The sequence below is a fragment of the Miniopterus natalensis genome, chromosome 7 (assembly GCF_054644295.1).
Source record: "Miniopterus natalensis isolate mMinNat1 chromosome 7, mMinNat1.hap1, whole genome shotgun sequence".
In the NCBI taxonomy this organism is placed as follows: Eukaryota; Metazoa; Chordata; class Mammalia; order Chiroptera; family Miniopteridae; genus Miniopterus; species Miniopterus natalensis.
Window position 1 is genome coordinate 45,673,719 of NC_142087.1, and position 20,768 is coordinate 45,694,486.

The 20,768-nt window shown below is 40.1% G+C and overlaps 1 protein-coding gene across 4 annotated transcripts in view; it reads right to left on the reverse strand.

The window, feature by feature from the left end:
• The window catches only part of ZNF521 (zinc finger protein 521), a 270,028-nt gene that overhangs the window by 23,802 nt on the left and 225,458 nt on the right, over window positions 1-20,768 (reverse strand). For all 4 annotated transcript variants that reach the window (XM_016195911.2, XM_087819017.1, XM_087819018.1 and 1 more), the window contains 2 exons: window positions 3,253-3,384; window positions 754-869 (listed from right to left, as the gene is read on the reverse strand). In XM_016195911.2, the coding sequence (XP_016051397.1) occupies window positions 754-869; window positions 3,253-3,384 (248 nt within the window). The remainder of the gene's footprint in view (window positions 1-753; window positions 870-3,252; window positions 3,385-20,768) is intronic.

Consider the following 20,768-nt stretch of genomic DNA (forward strand, 5'->3'; position numbering starts at 1 on the left):
GGTCTCTTACTCATTTTTTTAACTATCAGTCTACTACTAAAAGTAATAAAGCCAACCAAATCTATATTTTATAGTTTATACATTATAACTAGATCTGTCATTTCATGGTTACCTAGCAACAACCCCTTAAGTGTTACGCCTGTGTATCTTTTCTTCACATTTGAGGTTCAGAGACGTGGACCTGTGCAAGGTCACATATCTAGCAAAAGGGACACTCAAGGCTAAAACTAACATTGTTGGGTGTCAACATTTTAACTATAAGGCTATTCCTAAATAATAATTATTCTATCCTATTATGTGCAAAAAACACATACTGGACAAGAATACAATTTCTTTTCTCTCTTCCCGTCTCCCTTCCAATGCTAAGCCCCTCAGGACCATAACCTGGACATCCATCCAGCCTGGAGCCCAGTGAGACCAGAACATGAATAAAACAGGGTTTGTGAGAATAAGCCGTGACAAGTGAGGTGAATGATCCCCCAGCCCAATAAACCTGACCCCTAAGTCTAGCGCACTGGGTCAGAAGGTCTAATTATAGGTCTGTTCTAGTTCTTTTTATGATTGACAGCAGCTAGAGGCAAAACGACTTTGGTGTCTGTTAATCCAGCCTCTAATTTCCCCTTTGCCCCAGCACACACAAAGCATCGTGGTGGCCCAGGGTGAGGGATACTGCGGATCCAGATTTCAAATGCCCTCGTTTCCTACAAGAAGAGCAAGTGAGTTCAATCCCACTCCTCCTCATGGGGACATTACCTGCAGCTCTGTTTGGAAGAAAAACTTCTGTGGACATTGTGTGCAGTCATAGATCTTGTCTTCTTGTCCATGGGCAGAGAAAATATGCTGCTGCAACTTGTTTGCTTGAACAAACACTGAAATGATAAAACATGGTGAACTTTGGGTTATTTTCTTTCCGAAATGCCCTGAGTCGAGGACTCCACATGAGCAGGCCCAGACTCGCAGACTGAATGGCACGCCTTCTGGGTGTGACCACTGCCAGGGACCTGGGGAGGACTGAGTCACCTTTGCTCGAGGCTGGGTCTCTGGCTTTCGTTAAGATGTACTCTACCAAGCACCTAATTCAGCCCAAATGGCTCCAAAGTAAAGGTTTATGGAGGTCCAGCTCCCTATAAATCTTTTAAAAAATAAAGCCCCAAATTGTCAAACGCACAGCACTATCTAAACTCTTATTTCTCAGCAACCCACAGGTTAAGAAATCACAAATGCCAAAGCCCTGTTTATTGTATTTGCCTAAAGTTATAGCTAGCAAACAGTTCTCTATTTAAATGTGTTAATGCTAAAAATTATATCCCACAGCTACTCTGGGGCATTGTCTATAAATATGAAACAGAACCCCAGGTAAATTCTCTTTGGATACTTTAAGATCAACTCAGCCTACACACTGAATGCAAGAGTTTCAATAATATAAACATGTTCAATTTTAATGACTACAAAACAAGGCCCTAAGACTGTGTAACAGTTTACCTAGGAGACATACTATTAATAATTAAATTGTATATGCCAGAGGCAGTGTTTGGGTTGGCAGAACTGACTTCTGATGGATGCCTGGTGCACTGTGACCTAAAAAAGTTTGCATCTACAATATTAATCTGTATAGGCAGGGAGAGGACTTATTAAAGATGTTGGCATTTGACTTTGACTCTACTCTAATCATTAAAATTATTCTAATTGCCAGCCAACCCAAAATATTAGAATATTGTTCTTGTGAGTCATACATTTTAATCACATTTCTCATTACCTTAAAAAACTGCTCAGATTTCCTCTCCCACCTAACATTGGAAGGGTATTTTTTTTTGTTTTTGTTTTTTCTTTAATTGTTATTTCTAAAATTACTTCAAGATACGCTAAAACAATTCAGGACTGTCAGCCCAGAAAATGCAGACTGTTCATGATTAATGCATTTTGGTCTCTTACCTACATCAACAAAAAGAAATTAGTTTTAGTACAGATTTGCAACTAACGTCCATATAACTTAGCACATTTTACGAGGCTTCTGGCCACGATATGAAAGAACTATTTTATTAGGGGTCCTAATCATGAGGAGATCTATGACCGGTCCCCCTATTGAAGACTTATTATGAGCTTTTATAAAGAATCCAGACTCCTGACTTGTATCTTAAGATAAGTACTATGTTACGTTAAGGAAAAACAGTATACGACAGATTTTTAAATATAAATTCAGAAGAATAAAAAAACAGTTCTAAAAGAAGTGGCTGGTGGAATTATTGAAGGAAGGATCCTCACAGGCATATGTCGAAGGCAGAGGCATGAACACACTCAGGTACTACTTGGGCTAACTGTGCAGTGAACGTGGCCCCTCTCTTTTTATTTTATTACAGGTCAGAAATCTACAGGCTGGATGCAGTCAAGGTTAGTAATCAGTGCTTGGAATTTTGCTCTGGAAACAAAGAAGTCAATTTTAAGAGACTATATTTTTGTTTTGTTTTGCCTTTTCTGACAAATAAGAAGGAAACAGCCTTGAGGGACTTAACCACTGTGTCCAAGACACATGCAAAATGATCACAAAGGATTTTCCAAAATAACTTTGTCATTGTTGGGGAAGTACCAGAAATGCGTGTGATCATCTTTCAACCCCTATGGGCTTCAAGTTATAGTTTCTGATTTACATTTTTTTTTTTTTTTTGGCTACTAAAAAGTATACTGTTGCAACATCTAATAAAAGTTTCTTCTTAAATATGTAAATTTATGTCAATGTCTACCTTAAAAATTCCAGTTTTATAGAAAATAAATGCCTCATCAAATGTTTCCGAGTTCAAAGAATTTTGAGAGGATTATAATCATCCTTTTATTTCTTACGGGCAATGTTATAAAATTCTTCGTTTTGAAATAACAGACATGTGCTGACAACATGGCGGCACTTTCAGTCGACCGACCATCCTGTGATTAAAAGGCAGCTTGGTGCAGGCGGTCTTTGCCTTGGTAACCTTTTAACATCGAGAAGAAAAAAGTGAACAAAACATGGATGTCATTTTCCAAATGGAAAAGTGCAAACTTCTGAGAGAACTTGAAATGCCATTTGCTCATCCTGACGGTTAACCTTCCTGCCCATTTGAGCCCTTAAGTAGGCCTCAATCGATAATGCTAATGAGCAGAAATCAAACATCCTCTCCCCAAACTGAACTGAAGCCGCATCTGTAAAAGGCCAGAGCGGTGGGAAGCACGCTTCGGTGGGAGGGACACGAACGGCGGGGCCATGAGCCGTAGGCTGCCTACCTGTAAAGCAGACGGGACACTTGAAGGTGCCTCCCATCCCTTCAAAGCTGTGCTCTATCAGGTGGCACTGGAGTTTGGCAGGGGAATCGAAGGTCTGGCTGCAGAGTTTGCACTCATGGTTCAGTCCTTCATCTGTTAAGGAAAATGCAGGATAGAAAAGTTAAAACCCATCATATCTCCCATAGACTACTGAGTTAACTATAAGTGCACACATGAAACCATTTCCATCACCTAATATAAATATGTGGTAATATATATGGTTTCTGATTATTTCACTTTATGGATTTATATCAATTTAAAACATTTCTGAAATTTAAAATCCAAAGATTATAAGGGTAGTTAGTACATTTTATTATGCTTTTAAAGTATAATTGGTATATCAATAATGAAGCATCTTCTTTTCTCTAATTATCATAATTTTATGGGCTGTGTATTTCCAAAGTCCTAACATAAAGGACCCACAGAGAAATAGGCAGCCTCTTCCTCAGGCCTTTTCTCTGGTTTATCTAGAAAGTTCTAGAAGTTTCTTTTTCTAACCATAAAGTCCTTAGTGGTATTCCCATTGATAAGATTTTCTTTTTCTACTTCCAAAATAGTATAGCTTATAGTATCTTATAAATGCTCTTTTCTTTGCTTGGTACTCCCAGACCCCCATATCTTAATTCATTCCTCCTTTACTTTGTAAGACAGTTTCAATTTTACCCCCCATCTAGATTCTGCCTGTCTTTCTCCAAGGTCAATTTTATGAGCTTCAGGCTCACATTTGACTAGATTTTTCTTTGGTGGCTTGGAAACAAGATGGTAGAAAAAAATATTTTGATGTAATACCAATTGCAATATAAAGTGAAACATTTGTGTTAATTTTTATGTTGCTTTTTTCCTCCTTGAAATGTTTATGAAATTTAAGATTTACATATTATCCTAACTCATTTCAATGTGCAATATAAGAAGTGAAAACCGGCAGCCCTACAAAGAACCTAAAACTTTACTGCTTGCTGTGTTTCAGACATGGTTGTTCTAAGTGCTTACAGATATGAATTCACTTACTTTAACAACAACTCTATGAGGAGTACTCCTACTATTCCCATTTTACGTATGAGGAAAAGGAGGCCCAGGGAGTTCAACTGACTTTGCTCTGAGTCACGGGGGCAATAACTGGTAGAGCCAAAACCTAACCCTAGGCAGTCTGGATTCGAACCCAGGCAGCTCGGCCAGGGTCTGGAACCTTAGCAGAAAAACTATAGCAAACACCAGCCACCACTGAGACTACTTATTAGGAAGAGTAAAGGGTCAGAGGCTGCCATTTAACCTTCTGTTATCAAGCTATACTTTTATCTTCTCTTGTTTGCAATGATTAAAAATGCTAGTAAGGAACATCTGTGTCTGATATTCCAGATCTAGGGAATGAAAGACAAATTCCCACTGTGGGGGTAATAAGTCTATACTTCAAAGTTATTTCCTTTCATTCGACGCAACATGGGTGCGTTAAGTCCTTCACCAGTTGATATTACTGGCAACACAAAAGCCCAATTACAAAGTGAATTATTATTAGCTAACTAGGAGTAAAATCACTCTATTTGTATTCCTAATCTTTCTTCTCACACAAGTATGAGTCTTTAGAAGCAGAGGATTGGAATTTGTAAAAAGAGAGGCAAAGCACTAATTAAGCCACCCAGTACTGTCTACATTTCACAAGAGATAAAAACCTACTCTGTATTTGGGTGGCACAGTAAATTCCTTGATTATAATTATGTAAGAAGGAGTTTAATTGTGCATACTGACATGACAAGGGGCTATACAGAAAGCTTTAGGGATTATATAAGATCAAGGACTTTTCATCTGTTCTTTTCTTTTCTTTTTTTTAAATTTTAAAGTTACCAAAAATTTTTCCAAATTTTAGATATTAAGAAACATAAGAAACATTATTTATTGTAGGGAGTTAGCTCAGTAAGTTAATCATCAGGAAGACTTGCCAAATTTAAACATTTTCTGTTTTCTCAATGCTGTATACCTTTAGTTTGATAGTAAGACAGTAACTAAGAGTTTAAATTTTATCTTTTAAAAAAATATATCTTCATTGATTTCAGAGAGAGGAAGGGAGAGGGAGAGAGAGAGATAGAAACATCAATGATGAGAGTCGTTGATTGGCTGCCTCCTGCACGCCCACCATCGGGGATCAAGCCCGCAACCCGGGCATGTGCCCTGACTGGGAATCGAACCGCAGTCTCCTGGATCTTATGTCGATGCTCAACTGCTGAGCCACACCAGTTGGGCTAAATTATATCTTTAAATTGTGTGTTTCACACAAGAACTAAGATGTGCAATATAAACTTCCAATATTTGTGAAGGTCTAGTGGGTTTTCTTGGGGCTGATGATTGACTGTTACACGAACATAAAACAAATTATGCAAATAAATCTTTAATGCGATGTTATCTTTCTTGACTATGAATATTCTGTTTGGAAAAATAATAGAAGGGAAAACAACAACAACAAAAACACATGTGTATCAGTACAAGGAAAATGTTCTCATCAATTTTTATTTATTTTCTATCCAAAGAACAGAGAAGTTCTATCACAAAATGTGAAACAATCCAAATTAAGTCAAGTGAATTCACAAAGAGGTAACACAGAATCATAAAGTATTTACACATTATTAGTGCAGATTTACTTTTCAGGAATTGTACACTTTATTTGTGAAGGCACTAAGTGACAGGAAGGATAACAACTACCTTTCCCAAACTCCTCATAGTTTAAAAGCACATTGTAATACTGAAATCATATAGGAAGTTCTACCTGCCCATTATTTCCAACAAATAACTTTCCCTAGTTACTTTTGTAGGATAGAAAAAAATATCTGAATTGCACCACAGCAAATCATAGATAAGCCAAAGCCAGTATGCTCCAGGCTAGACACAACACACCCACACACACTGGCCGCGGCTAGCTTCCCCTGCATGCTCCCCATGCTCCCCCTTGCCTGTGGCCACAGGGTCAAATGGATGAATGAGGGACGGGGGACCCAAAACATTACAACTGGTTAGCAGAATTCATTTTATAATTTTTAATTGGAGAAGGGTGAAAGAGGTGGAGATGGCAAACTAATGAAACTTACCCAAAATAAGAATTTGAAAAACGTACCCTTATTCAGAGTCTGTGTTTAACTGAACTCTTACAGAGCCTGGCATTTGCACTGTGTGGCTAAGAGCAGTGTCTTAATTTTCAAAGGATTTCTAATAACCCTTAGTATTGCGGGACGTGGCTGAGTTAAGTAAGTCCTGTGTCCTTTCAAAATTGAGCTTCTCTTCTTTTTAATCCCTGTCGAGTGTAAGGTAGTAAAGACCAGGCAAGAGTAACTGTGGTTTCATTTAAAGTCGATGTTCATGAGGCGGTGCTGTCACCACCTGCGGTTCCCGGTGACCTTAAGCCTCGGACTCGGGATTCTGCCCACAGCGCCACAACTTGCACCTTGCCTCCTTTGCCTCTTTCTTCCTAAAGGTGCCAAAAGCTTTAAAAAATTCAATCCAAGGAACCATTTCTGCTCTCCGGAAAGGTGGCAGCTGACAGTAATTTGATAATATAGCCTGACTCATTTATTAAAAAGAGATTCTGAGTCAATTGATTTAATAACCATTACAATATCCCATTAAGGATATAATAGGCTAATGCTGCCTTATTTTTTATTAAGAGTTATAGATGAGATCTACAGATGGAACTGCCAGATTTTTTCTTCCTCTTTTTGCTCAGCCATACTCCCCAGGTTTTCTACAATGACCACAATTTGCCTTTGTAGGTAACTTAGGAATCTGAGGAATAAAAAATACTACCCTTTCTACACCTTATTAATAAAGATTGATTACAACGCTCAAATTTTGATAATCAAAACGTTCAATAGGAAATGAGTGATATTATGAAGCAGAAAAAACCCCCTCCATTACTGAACATTAGACTGAAAAGTATTCTAACCAAATATATGTGAAAGCAGAAATTAGCACAAAGGGAGAACGTAACGTCAGAGTGCAGATTAGTCAACTTAATGAGAAGAACATGGAGCTTTCAGTATAAATCTGGTTCTTTCCAGAATAAACAGAAAGCCCTTCTCTATTGTGTACTGGTGGGTGGGGGCCTGGAGGGAGTGTTCATGTGGCCAGCGCTTGGGCCCGATGTCAGGGAAGGCAAGAGGGAAGCTCTCATCACTGCGAACATGCTGGAGGCAGTGGCTTCCTGTCCTGGTGAACCACTTTAAAGCATGCCCAAAGAGGGCTTGGGATGTAATTAAGAAATAATTTCACATGTATATAAATTTCAGCTAAAATAATTATTTCCATTTGCTAATCTTCATTTAAGTGTGAACATAAATGTAAACAGGAATCTAGTCTACATAGCAGAGACTGATGCTAATGCAAATATTTACTCCAATCTTAAATGTTTCAAAGGAAAGAGTCTGAATACATAATTGTGATAAACCTCATTGCTTTAGTAGGCAACGTGGTAATCACTTACAAAACAACTATGAGAACAAAAGCTGTCTAAGGCCATTTCAAAGGGGAATAATCGTTTCTATCTCTTCAACTTATAAAACCTGGACCTACACCAGTGTTAATCAGCCAGCGTTGTAACAGAAAAGTAATAGTTACCATTTGGATGCTGAAGCACAACTCAGGTTATAAGCTCCAACATGGCAACTGTTAGCATAACGCAAGACACTGACATTTCAATATGAGCTTTAAACAAGAGAAATCCTTTCAGCGTACTCCAGACTGTGTGTCCCATGTTTATACTCCTTTGCCTTCAATAAAAACAGAAGTCTAAAGCGGCTGCAAGCAAATGTTCGGTGGTTGACTTACATGCAGCTGTTATCCCAGGAATCACTGGAGGCACCCTTGTATCGTCTGATCAACACCGCAGCCATTACTGAGGACCAATTTGTAACGGTTTATAAGTAGAGCTCCTTCTCTCATTCACCCTTGAGACTGGCCAAAGGGTCCTCCAGCCTCTTCCACTGCATAAATCTACAGGCTAAAGTCCAAAGATGCAAACCCCTCCCGGTGCATCATCCTGTGTCAGGGGCCATACTTAAAAGCTTGGATCTGAGTGAAAATAAACTCTGCCCTCGAAATCCAAACGGAACATCAAATGCCCTGCAGTTGTAATTTTTCCATTTTGAACGTGTGTACACATACCCATGCACACACACACACACACATACACACACACACACACACACAGAGTAAATCCAAGAAAACTATGCCCTAAACCAATTCCCAGCACCCAATCCTTCCTTTGGCTTCTCCTCTTCCCTGAGTTAATTTCCAAGCACACATTTATAAGCTTGGGGTCTGAGGAGTGAGAAAGAAAAGCCATACATGACAAAACTCACCCCTCGGCTACGTCGGCTCACCCTAGAAACCAGGAGTAGAAAAATGGGCAGACGGGGCTGTAATTTGCCATGCACACAGCCATCACATCTTTCTAGGTCTGTAGCGCTCAGGCCACTATAATTTGTTGCATTATATACTGCACATATTTCACAACGGAAACACAAACTCACTGAGGTGCTAATTTGGCAATGGAGAATATTACTTAGGGCTCAAAGTCTGCCAGTAGATTAGTCATTAAGCCTCCAAAGTAAGGCAGAATTTCAGGACACGGAGCGTTGTGTGGACCCTTTCTTTACACTGGTTAAAAAGTCCTGCCCTATTCCTTTGAACACTTGAATATGAAAATGAATGTTGCCTCAGGACTAACAGTAGCACCTACTTGGATTTTTCTCACTGGCAACATGCCCTGGCCAGTATTTCTGTGCCACACAAGAGAGGAATACGAGATAGAAGCATAAGACTCACAATAAGAGAGAGAGGGCACTGGGACTAACTACTAAGAGCAAATGAGCATCAGGTACCTTGATTTTGACTATTCACATACCAAGTGCCCAACCCTTAGGTATCTCAGGTAAAGCAAAATGATATATATTCCATGTGTCTCAGCAAGGCTCTTATTTCAAGGAGATCTACAAGGGGCAAGTCTGCATTTCACTCAGTCACTACCTGTTTTTGGCCAATGGTATAAAGGCTCCAATGCTTTTGGACTTTATAAGCAAAGGCACGGATATTGACACTGTTATTTCCCATCTTGAACTTCTCATTATCAGCAGGGCTGGAGCAGGAAATGATTCAGCTGGGGTAGGCTGCATTGTACCCAGCAGATTTTAAAGAGCCCAGGGGCTGCCTAGAGCCCCATAAACATCAGCAGCTTGGAAACTAGCAGGAGGTCCAGGTGGGTTGGGATGGGAGAGTCAGGCAGTGGGATTTCAGATGCTCTGAGGTGTAATATCGTCCAATTCCTTGGCTATTATTATCGGTTCTGGGTAGTAGTCATTAGAATATTCTCATGTAGGAGAAAACACTGAAATGCTATTGAAACAATAAAACAAACAACCCATCAGAAAGGTGGCTTCCCTCCACCTGTGGGGACTCGGCAGCGTTATTTTGGCACAAGTTCGGAATGAGAGAGAAACATGTAGACTAAAGATGCCTTTCGATCCTGGCTGGTACGTCTGCATCTCCAGCATTTTACCTTTTTCTTCTCTGCTCTCCTAATCTAAACATGAGCCCCATAATTGAAGTCTCAGAGAAAACATACAGTGCCAACCATCAGCTTTAATGGTAAAAATACTTGGGCTCCAAATGTTATTTTTTAGAAAAAATAAACATAAGTTTTGGGGAAGGCACTGAAAAAATCACTTTGAGCTCCCTTTACCTCACTCCCCAAGGAAAAAAACATTCTGAACCAAGAAAAGAAGAAAGTAGTACAAGTTTTCTTTTTTATTTCATTTTAAATAATCATAGTCCAAAAAATGGCAAGGGTGAGGAGGAATGGGGGGGCAGTGAGAGTTGAGACCAACTGAATCCTAAATCCATCTCCTAAGTCTGTTTAGAGGTTAAGGCTGCTTCAGAAAAATAGCTTCCAATATAAGGCCTTGACTTCGGTATAATATGTGTCGCTGTATTCCACTGAAAGGGACCCAGTTTATTTGAACAATTTTCTCCTTTATTTATGGTCACCTGAATACATGAAAGTAACCCCTTTTTCTTTTTCACCACCTAATCTTTAATACTGCTCTGTTTTCTGCCTTGGCAGAAAGTCTGTGAGCATGCACGGATAGTATAAAAAATTCCCTTCCATTTCCCATAATAATTAGGCATACGATATAATTAGACATAACAGGTTTCCGATTCAGTAATGCACTTCAGCTCTCGCCTTGCCTACTAAAGAGTGGAGGTGGCAGTCCAGGACATCTTAATACCAAGAAAGTGCCAAGAATCAGTCTGGGTTATTCATCAATTTGTGCTACAATGCAAGTTTCAGGAGGGCAAGGGCATTTGTCTGTTTTGTGCCAAGTACCTAGAACATATAGAGCTCATCGTTGGGAATCAATAAATATTTATGAAATTTATGGGAGATATATACATAGCTCGTCCTATATCTAACTTCATCAGAACAAAATGCGGAGACTAACACCAACATAGTATCTACTATTTATCAATTGAGTTTCAAAAGTTTGCTCCTTTCCTTTGTACATTAAACCCTATGCATATCACAAATTTGGACAAGCCAGATTTACCTTATACTTCTTGTCTTCATTATTTCCTGAAATGAAATTAAAATACTCTGGGAAAGAAAGCAAGAGCAAAGTAGCTGTCTTATCTGCCAGCTTGTCTCTGGCAAGAAACTTATGAGTCAAAACTCATCCCTTATTTCAAGAGGAAAATGTTGCTACATATTTTCATACTTGAAATACAAAAAAGAACCATATAAAAGAGGGGATAACAGCCTTTATTTGTTCCAGGTCATAGAGAAGTATCTGTATCATACATCCATAACCCATCGTTCTTGTTTTAAATAATTTTTATTAATAGTTAGGTATTCTTATAAAGCCCCATTCTTTGAACTAATTGATCAATCAGCTATATGCAATTATTTCACTCTTTGCTCCGAATTTCTCTTGTTCGATATTAAATACCTACTATTATTGCCCTCACATCTGGGACTTCTGGCACTGGTGGGAGTACAGGTATATCTACCTTCGAGTACTGTACAAAAAACACACACAGATCGGTAGCATTGAAAGAAGAGAGTTCATGCAGCATAAACTAAGTGTAATCTTCAAAGTTAAATCTCTCAGGAAAACGTCTTTGAGAACTGAGATGGTGCAACAGTCAATATCAATCCCACACGCAGTGGGCCGGCGAGGCCAGCCCTGCACTGGACACAGCTTTCATCAGGTGTGCTTTCCTGTTACTGAGCTGAGTTTACGGCAAGGGTTAGGGCCTTTTCTTTCTTTTTTAAAATCTTGTTCTTCTTGTCAAAAAGCCACTAGTTATCCGAAAGAGAAAGTCTCCAAACACTGAAAAGCTGTTTATCCTTGCTAGAAAGCATAGCTTGCTACTGATGATGATTTTAAAACAAAACACCCCTCCCCCCAAAAACCCACTCAAATCAAACAAAAGAAATGGAACAAGGTTCATCAGCTTCTGTAAATGTTATGGATCTCAACAACCATGGGGTTTTAAGTGCCCACAGGTTTAAGGCAAGATACTAGTTGGGCATTTCCAAAGCTAATGATCTTTCCAAGAAACTGTATGATTGATGATTATTGCAAAGAGGACATTGTCTCTCCTACAATGTGGTGGTAGAGTCAGGGTTCAACAAAAAGCACAAGTCATATCGGCAGTGGGGCACGAGGGTGTAAAGGGGGTCCAAATCACTCAGATTTCCACGGGACTTTATCCTGCTCTTTTCGCTCTGTGGCAATACTAAGAAATTCACTAGCAGCAATGCAAAACTCACAATGCTGCACGTTGTTTGCAAATGACTCACATTTTATTGTTCTACTGATGTGACCTTAGAAACTTGGCCTTGAAGAATAAAAAAAGGTAATGGCTCAATAAATGCAATAAGATTTCTAAAAACAGTTTACTGGAAATGTGCTGCGAAACCTGAATTCTTCTAATCAGACGAAGCCACCCCTTAGAGAAATTTTCCTGTGCATTATTAAGGTGATATACTGCAGTACTAGTTAGAGCTCCATAACCTTTAAATTGCCTGATTGTAATTAAGGCCACTAGTTTTATTTAGGAAGGTTCAAGGAGGCTCCATTTAAGTTGGCTTAACTAGTGTGAATTTAATGTCATGCTGCCAGAAGGCAGAGGAGTGAGCGCTCTGGCCTGGCTGTTCCGTGGCACATGCAGCTGTGGGGTCATGAATTCTAAATTAAGCCCAGATTTAAAGAAACTACAGATATCAGGAAGTAGCTGGGTGTGTGCAAGTACACATTCCCGTGTTTGCATACGTGCACCATTCATTCATTCATTCATTCACTCACTCACTATACTGCCAGTTTCCTAATTTGGGAATCTAAATACATCTAATTATTTACAGTGTGGGTAAAAGAGGTTTATAGTGACTCTTAAGGGCATAATGATCACTTTCATGGAAAGGGGAGCCTTAAAGCCATGTCCAATCAACATTAATGTTTCGAAATGAAAGTTGCAAAGGTAGGAATGTTATTCAAAATTACAAAAGAAATTCTAAGGAGGAAAAATAATAGTTAGGAATATGAGGAGAAAATAAAGGGTACTATATTTGGACAGACCTCCAAATGGGGTGCTGAGCATAATGTATAAACTTCATTGAAAGGGCGGCAAATCAAGGACTGAAAACAAAAGCTAAGAGAAAATGAAGGTACTCAGTGCATAGACCAGAAGCAGCAAAGGGGCGCGGCAGAAAGAAAATGCTTAAGGATTTGACCCATGTTCAAAATTTTGCTGGATGTGAGCGCAGAAGCATTCATCTCCGGATAGAATGCTGGCAATTTTCTGTAGCTCCAATGGCAATAATGATAAATGAATTTCTTTATAGCCAAGTGGCTCAAGCAGCCAACTACGTAACCACTATATAATTAATAACAATAAGCAATTAAAGAGAACAGCAGGTTACAACTATAAGGTGTTAAAATATATGAGTAAAGGAAAAAACCTGCAACAACACACTTAAAAGAAAAATAAATACAGAATATGAATCTATGTAGAGTTTCTTCTTCCAGACCATGTTTTGGATGAAGCTTTTATGCTTGAAGGAAAATAGAGGATGACATAAAACTACTATAAGGTGATTAACATCCCTCCAAAAACAAATAACGCTCCCAGTGCTGAGAGAAATTTGAAAAATGATACGGGAAACACGATTGTGAAGGCGCAGGAGAGCCGGCTGACCACAATTTGGCATTATCCTCTCACTAAGAAATATTCTAATAAATACCTCACAAAACTGTATTTGTTGCTCAAGTATTTTCAAAGATCCCAGAACATTGTGGTTTTTCATGTAAAATGGGGGAGAAGCAATAAGCCAGGAATTCGTAGGAAAAAAGTCTAAGGGTAAATGTTATATATCTGGCTAAATGCTGGGATAGTAGATACAGGTTAGAAGGGGCTTTTGGAGACAATCTAATTAACCTGGGGATTGTTTAAAAGATTAGGAGAAACAGACTAGAGATATATTGCCCAGGATGGCAAAGGGTTTTGGTTATGGCCAGTGTCAGGATTCAGGGTTCCTGAATCCAATACTACAATGTTCCACCAAACCCTCACTTAAAAGTTTCCTACCTATTAAAGTACAACAATTCGGTTGTCAGTTAAGCAAAGCAAAAGCTACTGTCTTTCTAGATCTCTTACTGATGCACAAAGAGTTATTTATACATCCACGCCACCTGGTCACTCCCCTGCTCCCTGACTAGGACAAGGCCTTGTCTTGAAAACAGAGCCTGAGCTAACGTGCAGCCCTTGATGGTAATGGAAAGTGAACTTCCCCACATCTCCAGATTCTGCACAGGAGCTAGGAACACCATTCTCGGCAGAGCACTTTGGTCTGAGCTGCCAATCTGAAAGAAACATTCATGGTTATACAACTTCTGACACAGAAGGCACCCATGGCTGACTGCTGATGCTTTCTCTCAATGGCAATAACGCAACGACTTGGTTACACTGTCACCTGAAACCTTGTGGAGACTGGGCTTGAGCTCTCCTTTCTGGAAGTATAATTATTCACAAACAAAGACTGATTCTTTAATTCTATTCTCCTATAGTTAATTCTACTTCTTTAAGTGCCGGAATCATTCCCTGATATGTTACCAAATTGAGTATTTGGGAAGAAACTGGGACTGCATGCGTATCCCTAAGTGTGCGGCTTACTGAAAGGTAACTCCACGCTTATGTATGGAAAGTAGGTTAGCTCAACACGCTCCTAACCTACTTTTCTCTCTTGGGCATCGTTCTGGATACTCCAGCACGTCTAGACTCTCTACGCTGAGCCAAGATGTTACTGGCATACCAGTGAATCATACTCACTTCTATTTCCTTCTCTCTGTTTCCTGTCAGTCAGGAGCAATGTAAGTGAGAGAGTCATTAGCTACCGAGACGGGGGAAAAGGAAGGGGGGGAAGGGAGAGAGAGACAGAGAGAGGGAGGGAAGGAAGGAGGAAGGAAAGTCACAAGATACATATTGTCACAAAGATTTCTTTCTTTTTTCTACTTAACTTGGAAGTAATAGTGACGAGGTAGATGGTCCTAGGTGTTCTGTTAGGTCAAAAACCAACGCCAAAGACTATGAATCGGGCCTACCAAAAACCACGGATTAGTTAGTAAGTGGATCTGTTAACGGAAGAATGAGACATATAATTAAGGCTAGATCTTTCTCGGATGGCAATTCCTCATATTACCTTCTGCAAAGCTATTAAATATTTCTAAGACTATAATGCCAAATTATAAAGATGCTTTGGGCACAATAAATTTTTAATCCCCCTATCTTTATGACAATTTTTCGAAGACCCGAACCAGCTCATTCAAGATCCGTTTTAAAAATTTAAATACTGTATACTGTGTCAATATACAAAGGCTGATCATTTTCTAACACAAAAGGAAATCTATTGAGGGAGATGTCACTAAAATCTGTCAACGGCTTTCAACATTTTATTTATTGAAACCCTCTGCTTCGCGCCTGCATGGTATGAGACGCAAACAGCATAGAATTCCAATGCTGTCTCAAACAATCTAAGTAGAAATCTCATTCTTACAACTATAAAGTTTATGTCCTTTCTGAAAGCAAATCATTTTAAGCTCATTTATCAATTTCATTCTTGGTGAAGAAAAACGTAAAACAGTCCAGGGTGAAAGGTGGCCTAGGATGACGTCTTAGCCGCCTGCTCTTCTTTTGCTTCTGAAAAGCGCAGCAGTGTTTGGTTTCCTAAAGACAGAGATTAGCAGGAGAGTTTTTACATTTAACAATCTGGAGAGAAGTAAACACTTTGCATAATTTGATAGGATAGTAAGTGTTGGATAAAGCTAGGAGGCAAATAGTCAGATAGGAGCCAGCAATGAATGCTTTCCTTTCTCAGAATACCAGAGGAAAGGCAGTTTAGAAATTAAAATGAGAGTGGATAAATACATATTAGCATTGTATGACTGTGCAGAATGGAATAAGGTAAATATGCTTAGTGTATTTTCAACCAACCACAGGAACTGACTGTGTATAGATACTTATATTTAGAGAAAAATGTACAGTAACAAAATAAATTTTTTTCTCTAGAGTGGGAAATGAAGTTTTCTTAATTAAAATTGGCCCAGATATTTCAACGAATTAAAAATAAAATATAATCTCAGCCCTGGCCAGTTAGCTCAGTTTGTTAGAGCATCGTCCCGATATGCTAAGGTTGTGAGTTTGATCCCTGGTCAGGTTACATACAAGAGGTAACCAATGATGTATAAATAGGTGGAGCAAGAAATTGATGTCAATATCTCTCTCTCAATAAAAATTTTAAAAAATCTCAGTGAATTGCACATGACTATGACCATCTATCACAATATACACACGGTGAGCACATGATTGCTGAGGAAGTGCTAGATGGGCATCTTAGTCCAACTGGTCCATTTTGAGCCTTCTTACACTATTTAATGGCACCCACAATATAGGTGGACACCTCCTCAGAAGGGAACAGCACAAGAAAGAGGAAGAATGCGATCAAGTGATACACAGAGGACCCAGAATCTAGGCATCTCTCTTTTGAAATGAGTATTAGAAAATCTGTCTTAAAGTGATAACAGCAGAAAAATTCCAAATCAAAGTAGTCACTGTGGCCTTAACTCACCCGATTAGGTCTACATATTACCTCATCTACTGCAGAAGATCATTCTTTGTGTTCAGGCCAACACAACTTTAAGCACAAGAAGCTGAATGAAGTGTGTACACAATTCAAACTCAGGCCTTCCTCTTTTTTTGAAATCCCCACAAGAAGGAGGCTCTTATCATTGCTAAGACTATTAAAATGGTACATTTCCTCCCATTATCTCTGCCTGATGGTGATTATAAATATAACTATTCCTTATATTTATATAGCATTTTACAATTTTCAAAATGTGTGGTATGGGTTTATACATTGATTCTCAGTTAATCTGCTCAGAAACATTGACTGGTCCAGGTGACCCAAATCCTAGGTAAAGCGTAACTGATTTGATGGGCTCAAGTCTGGGTCTAGGCTCTAGATTAGGGGGAAGAAAAACATTTAAATTTTAATATGGAACCAAGTTTTTAGTTAAACTATGATACTTAGTTGACCGGGCCCTTGTGCTAAGGAAGATAAGAGATCATCGAGCAGCTTGTGCTGGTAATGTCTAAGTTTAGTTAAGGCAATGAGTCACACGAGGGAGAAAAATTAGAAAAATGTACTTCCAGCATGGATCTTTCTGATCATCTTAATGGTTTACTTTAGTGCTCTTTTAAGCTTTAAGGCCAAACAGATGATGCTTTTTTTTAGGTTATTATTTTTGAATTCATCAAGGTTGAGTTGCAAACTTGGCATTCCAACATCTGACTAATTTATGAAGAAATAGCATATTTCAAATTTGCTGGTATGGGTAAGAAAACTGATATGATTCATTGTATTAACCAAGTCTGTTTTTAAAGATCAAAAATGTCATTATTTTCAAACTGTGTGTAGCAAGGCAGAATCATTTGTTTCCCAACAAATGGAACCAGTTACAAAGCTGTTTTCTCTTCCTCATGCGGAGAGTTTCACAGAGACCGTTAAATATAACTTACTGAGTTGATTTGGAAAATACCAAGAAAACCATATACTGTACAGCTCAAATGATTGGAGTTAACAAAAACAAACAAACCCTCCCCGGCCCCCAGAAATGTAAATAAAAAGTTAGATTTCCCTGTACTACATTTGATTGCATTAATTGATGTTTAAAAAAATCTGTTGAAAATAAAGCCCAGCAGTAACATTTTTCTTTCCTAAATCACAATAGCAGCACATTACAAACATTACCAAAAGGTCCCCTGGTATGACTGTAAAGTTCCACTCTGGCAGTAAAACGCATCTACTGTGTGTTCTCCATTTTCATCTCTACCCTCCCAAATATGCAGGAGAGCAGGTCACAAATGCAATTAAGCCTCTTTGCACATGGATTAAATATTAATTTCCGATGCATACTTAGAAATTGACTGGTCAGCCACTAAATCCTTTTTAATTTATAAAAAGCACAATTTTATTCTAAAGTGAGGTTTGCAATCTGATAGCCAGAGGGCCATTACTGAGTCCAGTTCTGTAATCTGTTATTTTCCCACTGTCATGAAAGTTGCTTCCATGGGGGGGAGGAAAATTCCTCATCTGTGCAGCATGCACTTGGTAGGCCTCGCATACTAGCAAACATAGACCTCTACCGGAGGCTTAAATTGACTTGCGCTGGAGCAGATTAAAAGATATAGTATTTATAAAAGTCATCATAGACTTTATCTGTAAAGCCTCTCTTCCCATGTATCCTGGTAGAGTGATTTTAAAAACTAAGGCTTTGCAGCCACTTAGTGGGAGGTGGGATGCCCAGCCCTGCCACTAACAAACCGTTTAATCTCACCTATGTTATTTAACCTTGGCTTAGCTGAACCATCTAGCCAATGGGGCTACCAAGAGCCTACATCATAGGGCTGAGACGTGACAAAATACAGATAATCCATATCAAGTGTAAAGTACTCTGTAAAGATCAGTTATTTTTGTTATTAAATACAAAACAAATGTTTGCTCCATTTGTTGAAATACATCAACTATTTTTACTCTTTAGAGCTCACTTATTGCTTTTGTTCCTCTCTGTTCCGCACCCTCCCTGTGAGAGAGAGAGGAGAGGCCGCAGCAGCAAGAGGATGCGGGCAAAGAGGACCGCCCGGCTCAGTGCATTAGACGCCGCGGGGGGGGGGGGGGGGGGTCGGGGTTCCACAGAAGCTGCTTTCTCCTCTAGGCCAGTTCCGTTAGCTGCCCCAAAGCAGCTCTGGCTTTTGCAGGATTTGAGAGGTAGGACTGAGACAGTGGCTGCAAGGGCAGGGATCTGACGCTGTTCAGAGCCCCGTGGCTGGCGGCCGGGCTAGCCCGCAGGGCGTCCGAGCGCGGGCTGCCTCGGGCCCTCCTGTCCCCGCACCCGCAGGCTGTCCGGAGCAGCGGCGGCGGGCTCCGAGGCACGTGGGCTCTTTGGGCAGATCCAGCAGAGCCCTTATAAACGTAACCCAGACATTTATGGGGAAATCTTGGCATACGTGACGATAAACTTAAAAACAATACCTGGAAGATGTTAATGCTGTTAAATTCCCACTTTTGAAAACCTGTTCCTCTCAAGGCATTGCCATAACAGTGGTTATTTTTTCCCCACTTCATCGTCCTCAACCCAACTGTGTGTGCGCGCGTGTGCATGTGAGCCTGCGTGTGAGTATAAGGGGAGGGGGACTGTTTAGATCATCTATCAGTGTACTTGTTGGTGTGACACAGAAAACTCGTCCAGAAACGAGGAAATGGAAAGAACTGTCGTGCCTTTTGCTGTTCCTCAGGCCCAAGGCCTCATCCAAGTCTCTTCCCTACACTCAGAATTAATTTCTCCTGTGAATTCCTACTCTTAGGGCATTTGTCACATTCTCCTCCCAGCATAAATTCATATCTTGTTTCCCCTACAAGATACCTTCTTTCTGGAGTATCCTTCTTATCCCTTACTAGGTCTGTTCTCAAGGCAACCGAGTTTTTTCATTGTTGTTAATGAATGAAGGGAATGCAGGAGAGAGGGAGGGAGGGGGCAGACTTGGAAAGTGACTGTGTCATAAGGGATGTTGAATCCACCCACGGACCCCATGGACCGGATAAGACTATATGGTTGGTTCTTCTTTGTATCTCAAACAATTCAACATATAGCCAGAGAGAACTTTCAAAGTCATACCATTCCTTATTCCTCTACCAGTGATGTGCCTCTTGGCTTAGCTTTCTTACTTCTGATTAGCCCAAAAGTTAAAAAAATAAAAGCAATTGTGTGTTTAGCCTTGTCTTCTATATTTCTATCTAAAAATAATGTTTTCCCTTTTCTAGCAGGGTCTACTTACTGCCTGCTAGTGTTCTGGTCAACTTCATTTTCTCTGGACAAGCAGAAAAATGACACCTAAGCCCTGCCCCATGCCTTCTACATGTGGCTGCCACCAGTTCCCAGGTGTGAGCCTCCACTGAGACCTCCCTACAAATTTTTCTTTACTTCACATTTTTAAGTCTCCAGTAGAAATAATGGGTCAAAAGGAATGGTCTTAATAAGTCCTTCCAATGGCACTGCATTCCCTTTGTGCTCCGCTGCCCCTACTAATCTACGGGCAGTCACAATTTTCTTTGTTTAGAATGCCACCTCATCACAACCTCTAGAAATCAGAAGATACCAGAAGCCATGAGTTTGAAAAAATCCTGAGGGCTAGTCTGACTTCAAAAGCCCAAATAGCTTACAACGGTTGCTAGGGGAGCAAATCCATTTTAGAAATTCAGTATGAAATATCCGCGTTGGGTATCTGCATGATTCTAGTCTCTCAAGACCTTTATCCTCTTACCTGATTGCTATGTCTGACCAGCTGTTCTCAGTAAAAGGGACACCCCCGGTGAGGTGACGAACAACGAGCAGATAAGAAGGAGGCACTCGGCACCCTGTGGGCCAGCGTGATGCCTCCCCTTGCTTGAAGGGGCCAAACTGCCCATTCGTTAGCTTCTGCCACTCTCACTTTCCGAGGCACAGACTGGGATCTTCTCATCAGCACTGAATCCCCTGTCTCCATGAAGAGCACAGATGTCAGGCGAGCCTGACCCAATATCTGGCTGATCAGATGCTGTTTACTTTCCTAAGCCCCAGGTTTTAGTGCATCTCGAGCCCAGGCCGTGGGATTCTTCGGTGGCCCTCCTTGATGGGGGGAAGTAACGGAATGCACACCAGGCCCACGAGTGGCTGGAGCCCACAGCCACACATCTGTGTGAGGCGAGGGCGGCTGTTTCCCAGGGGAAGCTCCCCTAAAGGACAGAAGGTCCAGACTGCTTCTCTGCAAACTAAATCTGCAGGAGGCTCCGGTTTCCTGAAACCACCAGGCATGCCTTGGCATATCCAGCCCAGGGCACATGACCCGCT